Source organism: Physeter macrocephalus, chromosome 20, assembly GCF_002837175.3.
Source record: "Physeter macrocephalus isolate SW-GA chromosome 20, ASM283717v5, whole genome shotgun sequence".
NCBI lineage: Eukaryota > Metazoa > Chordata > Mammalia > Artiodactyla > Physeteridae > Physeter > Physeter macrocephalus.
In genome coordinates this window covers 44,673,097-44,689,201 of record NC_041233.1, presented here as the reverse complement: position 1 = coordinate 44,689,201, position 16,105 = coordinate 44,673,097, and the positions used below count along the sequence as shown (strand labels likewise).

The 16,105-nt window shown below is 38.2% G+C and overlaps 1 protein-coding gene across 2 annotated transcripts in view; it reads left to right on the top strand.

Moving 5' to 3' along the window:
- Positions 1 to 16,105, top strand: part of PRKG1 (protein kinase cGMP-dependent 1) — a 1,272,686-nt gene that overhangs the window by 829,028 nt on the left and 427,553 nt on the right. For both annotated transcript variants that reach the window (XM_024121261.3, XM_024121260.3), the window contains exon 4: positions 4,225 to 4,330. In XM_024121261.3, the coding sequence (XP_023977029.1) occupies positions 4,225 to 4,330 (106 nt within the window). The remainder of the gene's footprint in view (positions 1 to 4,224; positions 4,331 to 16,105) is intronic.

Genomic DNA, 16,105 nt, shown 5'->3' with positions numbered 1-16,105 from the left:
GGTATTCTTCCAACATTCAAATGGGGCAGCAGATGAATTCCCCAGTAGGAGAATTTAAGCCAAACCCAGATTTGTGGTTTCATAGTCTAGCACAATTTTATGGCTCATTCTTCTATAATCTTGGTGTCCCCTAAATGAAGGTCAACTTTTGCCTACAGTGAAGGTATTCTTAATGTATTCATACACTTAGAGATCCCAGAGTAATGGTAACTTGTATCTTTTCCACAGAGTTCAATCTGGCCTTAACCTGAAAAAATGATAAATGTTTCCAATAGCGAATTTTAGATTCATACTTGAACAAAAAGGAAAATCCCTTCCCAACCCTTTTTCTGCTTTATACTCTTCAGACTTATGTGTTCAACAACAGTAATCATTGTGAAAATCACAGGAGTTTTATTGAAGTGCTTATCCCCTACAGAGATTAATATACCACTTAATATCAAAGGTAAATGGATTTTTTGAATGTTCTCTAAGTTATGGAAGCAACAGACCTTTACTCCAGCAGGCCGTTTAAGAAGCAAGATGTTAATCACAACTCCAATATAACCATACTTCTGACAACATTACAAGGTGATTATTAGTCTTGCTTGCCCACCTGTAAAATGCTGACTTGACTAATATGCATATTGGCAGCATATAAAAAGAGGTGTTGGCACCTTGCCCAAGGTCATGGACAAACTTGAAGTTTCATTAAGCCATATTGATTATCATGCAAAATATCTGGAACACAGTTTTACTCAGACATTCCATTTACATGGGCTATTGAAATCAGAAGATAGGGGGCTTCTCTGGTGGCGCAGTGGTTCCGCCTGCCGATGCAGGGGACACGGGTTCGTGCCCCGGTATGGGAAGATCCCACATGCCGCGGAGCAGCTGGGCCCGTGAGCCATGGCCGCTGAGCCACTGAAATCTGTGAACTGAATTTCAGAGATCGTTTTTCTACACATGAATTATGATATCTAATAAATTCAGCTTAGACATTTTAATGTAACCTTAGAGTCTGACTAGGCATATATATTTTCTTCAGGTGAACTTCATGTACACAAATTACATTAATTAACAATTATACCCAGTGTTTATCAAATAAAAAGCAAGTTTCTTGAATTGGGGGAAGTTAGAGGAAACAAGACAGGGACTTTTCTCTGAGGGAATGTAGTACAAACTTATTTGAGGTAACGTAACATAGACATAGAGATAATTGACCGTGTTGGTAACATGTGCAAAATGCCAGTAAATGACACAGAAAAAGCTATAGTTGTAAGACAAAAAGGTTGTTTATCAGGAGAGACAAGGGATGGAGCCTGGACTTGAAGTGTGAACTCAGACTAATAATGCTGCAGGTAACTTAGTGTACACACACCCACCCCCACCCCCACCCCCACACACACAGCCACACACACACCCACACCCCCGCAACACACACACACAGCCGTGCCGAGCCTCTGCTGTTACTCCTATTGCTGCCTTATTCACTAAGACCGTCCTCACTTGACTCCTGAATTACTGTGGCCTCTGCCTGGCACTCCTTACTCCTTGTCTGAATCTGTGCGCACAATGTATCATTAGAACAACTTTCCTCACGCTGAGCTTTTATCATATTAACAACTGTGCCCTATGGTTTGTACAAAAAGTGTTATTTTGATGGCGCCAGTGTTCGTCTGTGTTCTGCTTGACTCCAGTGTTTCTGAATCCAGTGTGTCCCTCCTAGATTAGTCTTTCTCAGCTATCACTATGATATCTTTCAATTTACGAGATTGTAATAGAAGCTTTTATATACTGTTACCGGGAGTATGCACTGTGATATCTTTCTGCGGGGCAAAGCCTTAAAATGTATATATGCGTTATTTCACCTTGACATTATGCTTTTAATCATGCCTTTGTGCGTTTTAAAAATATATATAATACAACTATTTATTGCTGCTATTTTTAAAATAAAATTTGTCGGCATATCCTAATTGGTCCTTCGGAAGGAGGAGTGTCTATACTGGAAACACCTGGAAACCATTAAAAATGATGAATATAGAAAATACTTTTTTTTCTAGTAAGCATTTAATTTTTTTTGATATCCCCGTGGTATATCCTTTAAAATTGTGGTTCTTTGTTTTGTCTTTTAAGAGCTCTAGCAGCTTTCTGTTGTTCATCAAATTAATCCTGGCTTCCTATGCCTGGCTTCCAGGGCCCCGCATCAACCTACTCTCAAATTGTGTAGCAACCTTATAGACATCTCAACCATTGCAGTCTGTTTTATCCCTGACTGGACTCCCACAGCCCAAACTCACTTACAGCTGTGCTCTTGTTTATGTACTTTCCCCACTTGACTACCCTTTGTCTCTCTCCTCGTTCAACTCCTATCATTTTTAAAAATAAATTTATTTTTATTTATTTCTGGCTGCATTGGGTCTTCCACGTTGCTGCGTACGGGCTTTCTCTAGTTGCGGCGAGCGGGGGCTACTCTTCGTTTCGGTTCACGCGCTTCTCATAGTGGTGGCTTCTCGTTGTGGAGCATGGGCTCTAGGCGCGCAGGCCTCAGTAGTTGTGGCACGCAGGCTCTAGAGCGCAGGCTCAGTAGTTGTGGCGCACGGGCTTAGTTGCTCCGCGGCATGTGGGATCTTCCCGCACCAGGGATTGAACCCGTATGCCCTGCATTGGCAGGCGGGTTCTTAACCACTGCGCCACCAGGGAAGTCCCGTATCATTTTTTAAGGGTCTACTTCTTAGGAATCTTGTCCTGATTTTCTTAGTCCTTCGTGGCTATATCATCCAGTTCTATGGTTCGTCTCAAGTAAACAGGTGTTCTGGAAAGGAGCCTGGATTCAACAGAGGAACTAGAATGTGACTGGAGAATACCTGTGAGATGAGCGTTGTTTTCTGCTGAAGGTTGATTTTTGAAGGCTATTTGGAACGGAGCCATGCACACACTGGTCCTTGCTGCTTTGTCCTTTTTCTACTTAACTGAGAATCTTTTTGCTCCAGTAAAGAGCTGGCCAAGGGAGAAGTCATGTTTTCTTCTGTAGCTTCAAACAATTTTGCAAGGAAAAATTAGGTAAAGTTCAAAGATAAAGGTTTGCTCTAGAGTGCAATATTCCTTTTATCATCTTTTTCATCTGTTCCTCTGTGCATTACTTCTAGCGTCTTCCTGCAAAGCACATACATGGCCTGATAACTCGAGCATTTTCTCCTCTCCCTTATGCCCAGATCTTGATCTGTTGCCTTCACTGGGCTTAGTCTGAGAACTGTGAAGAAGAGAGAACTGCATTTGTCCATTTTTGTGTTTGGATCACTAAACTATACCCCAGCCCCATTCACTGGTCTTGCTCAAACCCCTGCACAGCCCTTCTCTACCCCATACTCCATGGGTACTATGTATGAATTGTCTTTTTTAGTTCATGTGCTAACTTAAAATATTTCTATTATGAAAATTTGCAAACATACAAATAGAGAGCATAGTAAAACATGCTTCTTGAATACCCATCACACAGATTCAGTTACCAACATTTTTAGTGTACTCTTTTAAAACCTAAGTTTATCTTAATATTTTGTTCTCTTACGCTATAACATCTGTCTTTCTAAAACTTGTCTTTTAGTCATGTGCTTAATAGATCGAATAGTGATCTCTTCTGTGGTATTCAGTTTCAATACTTATTTATTGTCAAAGACAGTGGTATGTGAGAGAGATTAAAATTCAACAAACATAGCTAATATATTGATAACTTCATATGGTAACTTTGGGTACAGGCTACAATTTAATTGTAATTATTATTTCTATTTTATTAAGTTAACCCTGAAACCTGAAAACTAAATTTTCACCTATATTTTTTAAAATTAAAATATGATCGATCATGTGAGTCATTAACACCATTCTGGTTAAATACCAGGGAGTGTTATTTCTTGTGAACCTCTTATTCTTCATCCAACTTCCTTTGTATATAGTCTTGAAATTACTAAATACTTTCAATGTGTTCTTAGACCGTCTCATCCCTCAAGGACATTAGAGCAACAGGAATCTTCCTTATAGACATTAATACTAGTATTGAAAATTATGAACTACATTTTGTCTGTAGGAATACTTGCCTTCTTAACTAAATAGGATAGCATTATGATATTAGCTTTAAACCAAGGTTAATCATTTTTATTCTACTGAATAACTCATTGCTTTTGCACATTATAATTCACTGTTGAAATTCTTTAATTTTTTTTCCTTTTTTTTTTTTTTCTTTTTCTGCAGCTCTTGTAAATGTGAAACTCTGGGCCATTGATCGACAATGTTTTCAAACAATAATGATGAGGACAGGACTCATCAAGCATACCGAGTATATGGAATTTTTAAAAAGGTAGGATGCTTTCTTTTCTCCTGAGAGTGTTTTATTGTCTTTTCAGCCTTCCTCTGAAATGCAGCCCGGGGAACACTTTTTGCCTTTATCTCAGTCTTATTAGCCTACAAATTTGTGAAAGTACAAGACTTTGGACTGGCTTCTTTCTATTTCTGCTGCCAAATTTCATGATAGGTGGTTAAGTCAGAACTTCAGAGTTTCATCCAACATCCTCTCATAGAGGAGAGCAGCATAGAGGAGAGAAGCAAGTGAGCATTTGCAGGAACAACGACAACAAAAAGGATATTGAGTCCATCTCTAACTGTTGATCAGTTAATATATTTACCTCTTCTAAAGCAACCCACAGTATAAGACTGAATCATCTCTGTGTGAGGTTCTATATTAAAGATCAGATGACTAAGATGAAAAGTTCCAAGAAGTTTATTATCCTTTAATCCTGAATTTAATTTCCCAAATTAAATTTATTTTATGTTGCAGTTCTGAGGTAGCAAAAGCTTTTCTTTTCCTGATATTATATATTATCATAATAACTCAGTATACCATAGGAATTGGAATAAAACGCCAGCTTTCGTTTCTTAGGAATGTACTGATAGTCACTGAAATTCATTTGTCTCTATGCTTATTTTAAAGAGTATATATTATCATTAAAAAGAATATTGACAACTTTGACTTTTTTCGAAAAATAGTTATTTTGTGTAATTTTTCTTTTGAAACAGAACCATCACTAAATAGTGATGTATAGAGTATGAGCTAAATGGGAGTGCAACACCAATCAAGATTTCATTTTTGAGAGCTAGAATGTTAAACTGACCTTTTTATTTTATACTTTTATTTTTGGTAAAGAAATGGTTTAAATGGAGTCAAAATATCATTTTGTGTCAGTGATAGAAAAATCTTAATGGATATCTATTGAATTTTCTTAAATGCAATTTTACTGTTCCTTACTTGGGTATTTCTTTTGGTTAACTTATTGTTTCTGATTACATTTTTATTTCTACATAATATTTTCTTTATTCCTGGTAAAAGGACAATAAAATTCAAATATGACATCAAATATGAGACCATATTAAAAAAATTACTCTATTGGCAAGGTGTTGGTTTTTTTACTAAAGGTGGTTGAATGAAACAGAAGTGGGAACGTGAATTTCTTCTGTTTGAAGATTAGTAGTTTGCGAGGAAATTAAATTATTCAGGTGCCATCTGTGTATGTTATATATGTATATATATGTGGATATGTGTGCTGATACATAGATGTGTGTATGTGAATGGAGAGAAAGACACAGAGTGAATATTCATTTTTAAGCCTTTATTAAAGTACAAGTTATTGATTTCTTGTGATGCAGCCCTGACAGAAAGAGCCCAATTGGTAATCAGTGGAATGCTTGTCTGTGGGACAGAGTTAACTATTTGTCTCACATACCTAAGAGCTGGGTATTTATGATGCTGGTTTCAGCTTCCATAAGTTAGTTTCCATAAGGAAATGGAATGAGTGCCAATGCTGTCTTTCATGGTTCCAACAAAAACTCGTTTTTAGAGGCACAATTTCAGGAAATTGGAGATGTCTGTGTGTGTGTGTGTGTGTGTGTGTGTGTGTGTAATTGACCCTGGATATACTTTTATTGTGTGTGTGTGTGTGTGTGTGTGTGTGTGTGTAATTGACCCTGGATATACTTTTATTTTTGTATGCTCAGAGATGCCCAAATTTGTCATCTATTTTGACAATTCAAACCTTAAACAATAAAAGTTGGTTCTCTTAGCCTGTGTGAACATTTCTTGTTGGTCAGCTTAGAGCAAGTGGAGTTTAACTGATTTACTAAAAGACAGGCACTGACTTTGATGTCACTCTTCATCTGGCCACTCTGTAAAACATCAAGTCCACATCATTTGTGTATGCAGTAGTGGGCTGGGAGTCCAGAGAGGTGACAAATAACCACTGTTGCCTGGGGCCAGCTTTAATCTTCCTAAATTATGACTGTGACCAACTGGTTCTCTTTCTGCAATGCTTCAGAGGCTCATAATTCCTGTTGAATTAGTTACAGCATCATTAGCTGGGTATTCAAGGTCCTCCCACAGCCAATGGCAGCCTGCTTTTTCAGCCAGGTTTCTTCTTGCCCCAGGCAAACCAAATGATTCCATGTGTCCGGGCAGACCTTGTGCTTTTATATAGCACACTGCCTCTGTTGCCTTTTCCCCCATTGTCAATGTTTAAGTCTCTCTCTTCTTTTTATATTCAACTAAAAGCTGCCGTTTCCACAGATACTGATGGTTCTACTGGGAAGCAATCTCTTTCTTCTCTGGAGCTTCATTTCTACCATGTGTGTTATTTTCTACTTTATTATAATCTCACTGCTAAACTTATCTCTACTTTTAAACTACAGACTTTTCAGGACTAGAGCTATTTCTTAAGCATCTTGGTATTCTTCTTTGGCACACAGCTTACCACTTTGTAGACGGGCAATTTACAGGACAGTAAGTGTAGGACGAGTAAGTAATTTGCAGGCCCACTGGAAAATAAAGTTCAGGGCTCCTTTTGCAAAAATTGTGAAAAATTTCAAGACACTGGTGGCATAGTATGAAACCAAGTATAGGGATCTTCTTATCTTGGGCCCTGTGCTATTATACTTGTGAAACTAAGAGAGAGTAATCATTCCTCCTTCACTTTCCCAGGTTAATACTTGCTGCCATTTATTTTGCAAGGCTGTTGGGATGACATATTCCCCAAGGAAATGTAGATCTTGTCAAAAACTAAGATGACCAAAATTAAACTTTTCTACCATAACTTCAGAATTTTTTATTTCCCTGTTTATTGATTTTAAAATTCTGCTTACCACTCTTACATTATGTAAAAGCTTTAAAATTTTATATAGTTAAGTCAGCCAACTTTTTACTTTATGGTTTCATGTTTAGAAAGACTGACTTTATCATAAAAACATAGACTTAATACTTAAATCCTCTGTAGCAGCCTGTGTGTGTGTGCACGTGCGCTTGTGTGTATGCGCATGGCGGGGTGTTTTTCTCTAATATGCTTGCTAAATAAAACTTTCATCTGAATTTTTCTACTATAGATACATATACTTTAGAGTTTGTTAAGGAGTTAAAGCAATTGTGACACAATGAGAAAAACTAAAACTCTAGCAGATGGTATTAGAAATCATCAGAATTCTTTGCAGTGAGGGTCTCTGGTACATTGGAATGCCTTCCTAATGGAGGACTTTCAAGAGCAGGGACAGGCTAAAAGAGGAGTGATTCTGTATCACTGCTCATCTCCCCATACCACACTTCTTCACTTTTCTAAATAAGCAGTAAATTTGGAGGGTGAGAAAAGGAGGGGACACATCAGGCATGTAAATGCACAGACAAAATGCAAGGATTTTTCTTTATTATCAAAGTCGGTTTTTATTTTCATTCCAGTGTGTTTACTCATTTTGTAACCACCAGTCATGTGGTCTGGCCTCCTCTTTGCTATTAAACGCCACATCAAACCATGATTCTGGTTCTTTAATCCTATTTAGTCATTTCTCTTTTGTGCTTATATTTCACATTCCCTGATGTAAACACAGATGTTCCTATGCAAACATAGCAAAAAAATATATATATTCAAGGGGCAGTGCTGCTAACAAGGTACGATTGCTATAGGTCCAGTAGCGATTTTGTGAGATGCATTTTCTATCTTCTTTGGCTACTGAAAAATGCTGTTGCTTTGCAGATGGAGTCTGAAAAATAACTGCCAGAGTTAACTGCCAGAGTTAATTTGTGTTGCTTTTTTCTGAGCATATTCTCTGTGCTACTGTTGGCGTAGACATCTATACCCGGAGGAACATTAGAATGCAGCTGTGTGACCACTGGGATATGCTTGAAGGAACTGGGTTTTCTGTTGGCCCCGAACTATGATGATGCTGAACCTCTATTTATCTTAATGCCTCCCTGACAAATCAGAGACACAGCAGGGACTGTTTGCAATTTAAGCTACTCAGTCAAGCCTGTCGACCCACAAAAAACCTTTTTTTGATCCACTAAGGAATCTTTTGGTAAGGCAGATATGCTCGCATTATCATTCTGCATAAAACCTTTCCATGACTGCTACTCACTCCTAAGATAAAGTAGATCTTTGGCACTGTCGTCAAAGCCCTGCTTCCTTTGGCTACTGCTGACCTCCCTAGGTTCATCTCACTCTCCATCTTCTCCTTCCTTGTCTTCTCATTCCCTCTTTGCTCTGGTCACTTGGTGAGCCTTCATTTCCTTATATGCTGTGTTCCCTCCCAATGGAGATCCTCCTAAGAGACTCCTCTCCCTTCAAATGGATGCATTTTCTAGGGTGATCTATGGTGTAGCACCCTGGAAATGGTGTGCCATTATGGCAGAAAAAATATGATCTCTCTCAAACAATTACAAATGTCTGATGTAACTTCCTTAGGTTGAAAGAGAAATTAATAGTATTAGCCACCAAGTCTCATGTTGTGTTCTCAATAAATAGAATTTTAAAGTTTAGGGGTTTTTGAAGTTCTTTACCTATTTGATTCTCAGCTGACTCTCCAACCGTTAAGGAATTTGGAGGAATTTTTCAATTTTAAAACTACCAGTCATGTGGTTTGGCCCTCTTTGGACAGAAGAATGGATCTTCTCCAGGGTTCTCTGATCAGCTCCCTGGAAGCTAATTTATAACAAAGCCCAAAGCTAATGGCTCCCTATGAGGGCCGTAGCAGCATCCACATACAAGGTGTCAAGATGAGGGGTGGGCCTTTGGCAAATCAGAGAACTGCTCTGTTGATTAATCCTTCTGACCCAGTTTTCTCATTGAAAGCCCTGGTATACATTTTTGTTTTGTTTTGATTGGGGTACACGGGCCTCTCCCGTTGCGGAGCGCAGGCTCCGGACGCGCAGGCTCAGCGGCCATGGCTCGTGGGCCCAGCCGCTCCGCGGCACGTGGGATCCTCCCGGACCAGGGCACGAACCTGTATCCCCTGCATCGGCAGGTGGACTCTCAACCACTGTGCCACCAGGGAAGCCCCCCTGGTATACATTTTGATGCTGTGTAAAGTTTCCTTATTCTGTATGTCCGTTCCTACGGAGTAAGCCCAAATCTAGTTTGTTATTCCCCCTTATTCTCTAAAACAATAATACTTGTATATACATCTAACATAATTAAATGTTACTTACATATGCATATTAGAAAAGTAAGTGATTCCTTTAAAAAAAAAAAGCAATATGACTTTGTTCTAGAAACTTCATGCTATCCTTTGGATATAAGAATGACCTTCACTATGTGGGTAATTTCATTTGGGGTTGACTCTATGACTTCAGCCTATATCCCAGAACAACCTTCCTGAAATGTCTCTTTAATTGCTTTATATTTCTCTCATCTGGTAGTTTTGACCACACCTGTCACTAGCAGCGGCCTAGCCTGCATAATGGTGCATCTTCATGTCTGGTCTGATACATCAATAAAGATTAAATTTTAGTTTTAGAACAAAATCTAAGACAAGATATAGTTTCATCTCTGTGCACATTTTATAGGTGAAGGAATTGAGTCTCAGAGGGCAAAATAAGCTCACATTTAGTTGGAAACAGAACTTAGAACTCAGGCTTCTGAATTCCCAGTCTGAGTATTCTACCATACCTGGACTCAAGTTCACAGTTCATTCACAGCTTCTAATGAAGCTTCTCACTATAGTAAACTTAACATGAGGGTGGGTTAGTGGTATTTTCTTTTTGCCTCTCCACGAAGGTAACATACTTATATTATTGGCTTGATATTATGTAAATTTTTTTCTGTACTCTATATGTTTTTACTTTCGGCCTGGAGTCATGAAATTTTTAAATGCCTTGCAAGTTTTTCCTTCTCTGATCCAGTTTAAAAACCCCCAAATTTCATTTTCTCATAACTCAATCCAACAGGTCACCTTGTTTCTCAGATTTTTATTGTTTATCATATTTATATAAAACATAGGGAGAGATTTAGAGTTCTTTGAGTAGAATACAAACTTGTAAGGGATATGAGAGGTTGCTCATTTCACTAATGAGAGAGCCGAGGCCTAGATTGGTTATGGGAGTTGCCCAAAGTCACATGGACAGCTGGTGGTACAGTTAACCCTTGAACAATGTGGAGGTTAGGGGTACCAACCCCCATGCACTCAAAAATCTGAGTATAACTTATAGTCAGCCCTCTGTATCCATGGTTCCTCCGTATCTGCCATTCCACATCCTCAGATTCAACCAACCATGGGTCACGAGGCACTATAGTGTTTACTATGGAAAACATTTTCATGAAAGTGGACCCATGCAGATCAAATCCCTGCTGTTCAAGGGTCAACTATATACTGATCCAGCTCTCTGCCCTCAGGTAAAGCGGAAATTCAACTGTCTTTTGTTCAAAACCTCCAGCGTATAACTCAACACGATCTTGACTAAACACATGTTCCAGTGTTTCACAATTGCTCTAGGATATGTTTTAATACTCCTGCTAAGATTGCTATATTGTCCATAGGAAGAGAAAGTAACTGCTTACAGCTGCCCTTGTAATGTCAGTTTTGAATGAGAGATGCGGGGTGGGGTCTGGAAATTTACATTTTTAACAAGTTCTCAGGTGCTGCTCATGCTTTTGGTCTGGGGACCACTCTTGGGAATCATTGATCTAGGATATAAGATGAAGGTAGAAAATATATTTCACATATTTTAAATGTTTGTATGACTTGTTATGAAAAGAGTATTTGTTTAAATTTTGGATTCAGCATATCATAGGTATGTAATCTTAGGCAAGTTTCTTTAAACAGACTCTCAGTTTCTACAACCAAAAATAGGGTACCCTCCCACAGTGAAGGATTATAATTAGGAATAAACAAAATACGATAATATGAGCAAACAGTTACTGAGTGTGTGCTAAGCAATGTTCAAAACACTTTAGATGTATTAACTTATTTAATCCTCAAGAAAAACCTTTAAAGTAAGTACTAACATTTACATTTTACAGATGAGAAAACTGAGGCCAAAGAGTTAAATGAAGTTCCGCAGCTAGTTAGGGGTAAAGCCAGTAGCTCCAGAACCCATCTAAACTTGGTCGCATACTGCCTCAGTAACTGCTGGATACTCAAATATTAGTTCCCACCCATTGCTGGCCTCAACAAATTTACATTTACTTTGCCTGGAGATTTGGGTAGTTGACTGCGTCCTTGGTGTATCTGGGTTTCCCATTTACTGTATTTTTTTCTTTAATATGGCCCTTTACCCAAACCTCAGTAATTTTTTCCTTCCTCCCACCCCTGAGGATATGTTCTTAGAAATAAATGCTCTGTAATAGAATAAGAGCCGTCACTTTAAATGGTGATGAATAAAAGTGATGATGTCTTAGAATTGCTTAGGCTCAGTGATGTTTGGAAATCCACCACCTGTATGTCAGCAGGCACCATTATTACTAAAATGGATATTAAATGACCAAGAACTAAGGGTCAGTGTCTTTTGGCATCAGAGGAAAGTGTTTGTGGCTTGAAGCTCCTTTCTCCCCTCCTGCCTGGAGCTCTTCAAGCACCGATGGTGGTCTTTAGGCAGGACCTGTCCTTGCTTAGTTAAGCTGAGTTCTGTGAACTTCTTTAAGGAATTGCACTATTTGGACGTTTATTGATGGAGTATCTTTGGTACACTTTAGTCTGAAGAAATCATGATGCTACTTTTTGGGCACAAATTATGTAAGGGACAACAACACAGTCTAATCAACTTGTTGAGATCACATTTGTGGAAAAGCAAAATCACGATCCCACTTTCCGTAGGTTTTACAGGGAGAGATGGCAAAAGAAGGTGCATATGAAAATAGTTTTAGGGATTTTGGACCTTTTTAAAAATTTTCAAAGGATAAGTGACAGACCTTTTAAGCTCTTAAGCTTTGAGCTTTAATAGAGCTTTTCTAGAAGATTGTGAAACCTGCATTAGAATTAAGCTTTGCAAAGCTGGCATAGTTTTAATTTGAAGGCAAATAATGTAACGAGTAAAGAGGTACTTCCTCACACCGTTTTCAAGTTGGCCTGCTCACAGCCCATTTCATGGCAGCAGATCCATTCTCATTAAAGGTGACACAGGAGCAGATAAATGTAAAAGTGGCCATTAATTTCATGTTGTCATCTAGCATTTGCACAAATGTCTCCATATCGATCCTTTTTAAAAAGAAAATGTAATCTGATATTTGCATAATATAGTGATTAAAATTATTCATCTACAATGTTTACATATAGGCATACTCACCTCCACATGTGTGAATTCCTTCTAATTTTTGCAAATAATAAGAGATCTAACTTATGGTATTTGTGGCTAAAATTGTCCATTTAAGTCAAGTAGTGGGTCTTATACAGACAAGTCCTGTTTGGCTCTAAGGAAGACAAGGCCCCAACTAAGGGACTTAGTACATTGCTTCGTTATGCTGCTCCTTCCTGCGTCGAAGCTTGAAAGGATGTGTCCCTTTGGGGATTGGAGACTGACTTTCCTCCATCATGTTCCTAGGATAGGTTCTCAACACTCTGGGGTTTAAAAAAACTAAAGCAGTGTGATAAAGCAGTTTACTATTCCTCCATTTTATTGCTGTAGTTTTGATCCTTATAAATCATTTCTGTAGTGAGACTTCTTTATTTTTTATTGAAGTATAGTTGATGTACAATACTATATTAGAGGCTTATTTCATTTCTGTATCTTTCATACTGAGCATACTTACTGTCCTATCGTTTTAAAATGTTTTGTATGCCAGTGATGGGTGCATCTGGGAGGGAGTTGTTTTCCATCAGGAGAACTATTCTGTAATGAACAAGTTCAGAAGGGATCCATGAGCTTTTAGGGAAACTAAGACGGGAGCTCCTTGGATCCCGGCAACCTAGATTTCTCCACTAGATGTAGAAATCTGCTTCCCCACAGCTGGAGAGAAATCTGAGAATCTGGAGTGTGAATGAGGAAACTCTGTTAAGGGACAAAGTAAACATCCGGGTGATTTAGACAAAGTATGTGTCTCAGCTTGTACGTTTCATCTGTCCTGGGAAGAGGACAGTACATCAGTTTGTTTAGAAAAAGCCTGAATAAGGAGAAATATGACTCATAGTTTCTAGGGGGGGTGTGTGTGGTGGTTTTTTTTCTTTTTTGCTTGGAATAAAGTTAGTCATAATTTTACCAATATGACTTGACCAAGGTGACCTCTTAAGCTTAGAATCTGGCTGTTAAGCAGAAAGGGTATCTCCAAACCAGACAGTCCTGCTTTTCTGCTTTGCCTGGGGTGTAGGGAAAGTTTTTTTTTTTTTTTTTTGCTTGGAATAAAGTTAGTCATAATTTTACCAATATGACTTGACCAAGGTGACCTCTTAAGCTTAGAATCTGGCTGTTAAGCAGAAAGGGTATCTCCAAACCAGACAGTCCTGCTTTTCTGCTTTGCCTGGGGTGTAGGGAAAGTGCGCTGGAATGGGAAGCCATGAGAGGGAGCTGCTGGCATGCTGTCTGGTAACAGAAAGATGGGCTGGGTTCTGATCACTCCCCCACAGTGAGAGTTTTCGGAGCAGTGAAGGACACAAAGGAGGAGACAGGGACAAAACAGCCCGTGCCTGCTACTTTATACACATTATCTCACTTACCTTTGATGGGATTCTTTGAGGGAGTTGGCGTTATTCCCATTTTATTGAGGAGGCAACTGGAGTTATGAAAATGATAAGCTTTTCCAGCATCACACAGCTGGATTCAAAACCAGACCCGGTCCCAAAGTCCTTGTTCTCTCGATCACGTCAGGCCAACTTCCTGAAAATGGATAATGTCAGAAGATCAATAGATCAGTATTGATTATTTTTTTATATATAGAAGAAAAGTGCCAATTGGTGAACATATTAAAAAAAAGTCACAAGGATAAATAATGACAAAATTTATTTGGAAATTCATTTCTTGATGCATTTCAACCATGGAAAAAAATTCCTAACATTAATTTGTGTGTAATCATCTATCCATATATGAAAGGAATCGTGAGGTTTGGAAGAGTTATTTAAAAACAGGGGAGAGGATATTTTTTCTTTGAAATCTCCTGATAAGCATAGTATTTTAAAATTTGTATGTATACAACAAATGATAGAATATTTATGTCAAAGCCTAGGACTCCAATTAAGCAGTGTAACTTCAGTTATTCTATAAATACATAGGATTTAAAATTATTCAGTACTTTTCAAGAAATTAAATTGTTTTCTCAGTTGACTGGATGGGATCCAATGGGTAAACATTGCATTCCATGTTTGGAAAAAACCCCTTAAGTCCTCCGGTCTGTTGTGCAAAGAGAGATAAATTTAAAGTTGCCTCAGAGGATGGATTTGTTTGTTTTATTTTTTGAAAGAAATTAAATCCATGAGTAAATTTAACACAGACAAGGCCAAGATTTAAGGCAATACAAGGAACATATTAAAATTCAAGGACTGGGCTTCACTGGTGGCGCAGTGGTTGAGAGTCCACCTGCCGATGCAGGGGACACGGGTTTGTGCCCCAGTCTAGGAAGATCCCACTATGCCGTGGAGCGGCTGGGCCCGTGAGCCATGGCCGCGTCCGGAGCCTGTGCTCCACAACGGGAGAGGCCACAACAGTGATTCAAGGGCTTTAGTTGCAGAGAATTCTGAATTCTTACAAATTTTATCTCTCTTTTGCTCATATGCACTCTGAACTCTGTATACTTAGAAGTAGCATTGTTTGCTGAAATTACGTCCTGGTGTTAGAGACAGGGGAGTTATAGGGAATGAGAGATTTTTGTTGTTATTGTTAATCTATGTTCCAATATCGCCCGGATAAAAATATGAAAACATACTCTGAGACTATCCAACAGATAAGTCTGAAAAGTAGCTAAACCCTAACCAGCAAGAAGTTATTGACTTGTCTTTTAGTGAAGTTAGTGAATATTATTCTAAATGGCGTTAAGCCAACCTTCCTTCCTCCCTTCCTCCTTCCCTTTCTCCCTCCTTTTCTTCCTCTTCCCTTTCTTCTTTGCTTCCCACCTTTCTCCTATTCTTCCTCTCCTCCTCCTCCTCCTCCTTTTCTTCCCTCAATAAATAAATGCATTCAGATGTAGAAGTAGTCAGTAGCTTCTTACGGGTAAAGTTTTGGTACAAACAACATGTGATCAAAAGACTGGATTAAAACCAATATATTCTGCTATGTTAAAAATATTAAATTCATATTTTAAGTACTTTTAGACACTTAATACAAAAGGTGAAGAGTGTGCTAAGTATTTAGTAGTAATGATAGGACCACTTGTCAAAATGAAGAATTCTATATTGGATGTGTAGAATTAGCCCAAATGAGGTTTTGTTACCTATATAAACACATAAGTGACCTTTTGGATTGAATAAGAAATAAGATGAATCTATAAAAATTGGAGTCTACTCTAGGAAAACAATTTTCATTCATTTAGCCTACTTTAAGGATGTATTGTCTCCCTAATGACAGTTCACTCAGTCTTCACTCTTGATGACTTAAGCTCTGATTCTCAGAATTCTAATGGCTAGTTAATTAGGCTCTTTAGCACTAAACTATTTTTACTTCAATTTGAAGTTCTCTAATAAGACGAGAGATCCTGTTTGAGTAAAAAAAAAAAAAAAAAAAAAAAAAAATCAAGCTTTTTAAAAAGAGGATTTTTCTATCACTAATAATTATTTTTTTTAACATCTTTATTAGAGTAGAATTGCTTTACAATGGTGTGTTAGTTTCTGCTTTATAACAAAGTGAATCAGTTATACATATGTCCCCATATCTCTTCCCTCTTGCATCTCCCTCCCTCCCACCCTCCCT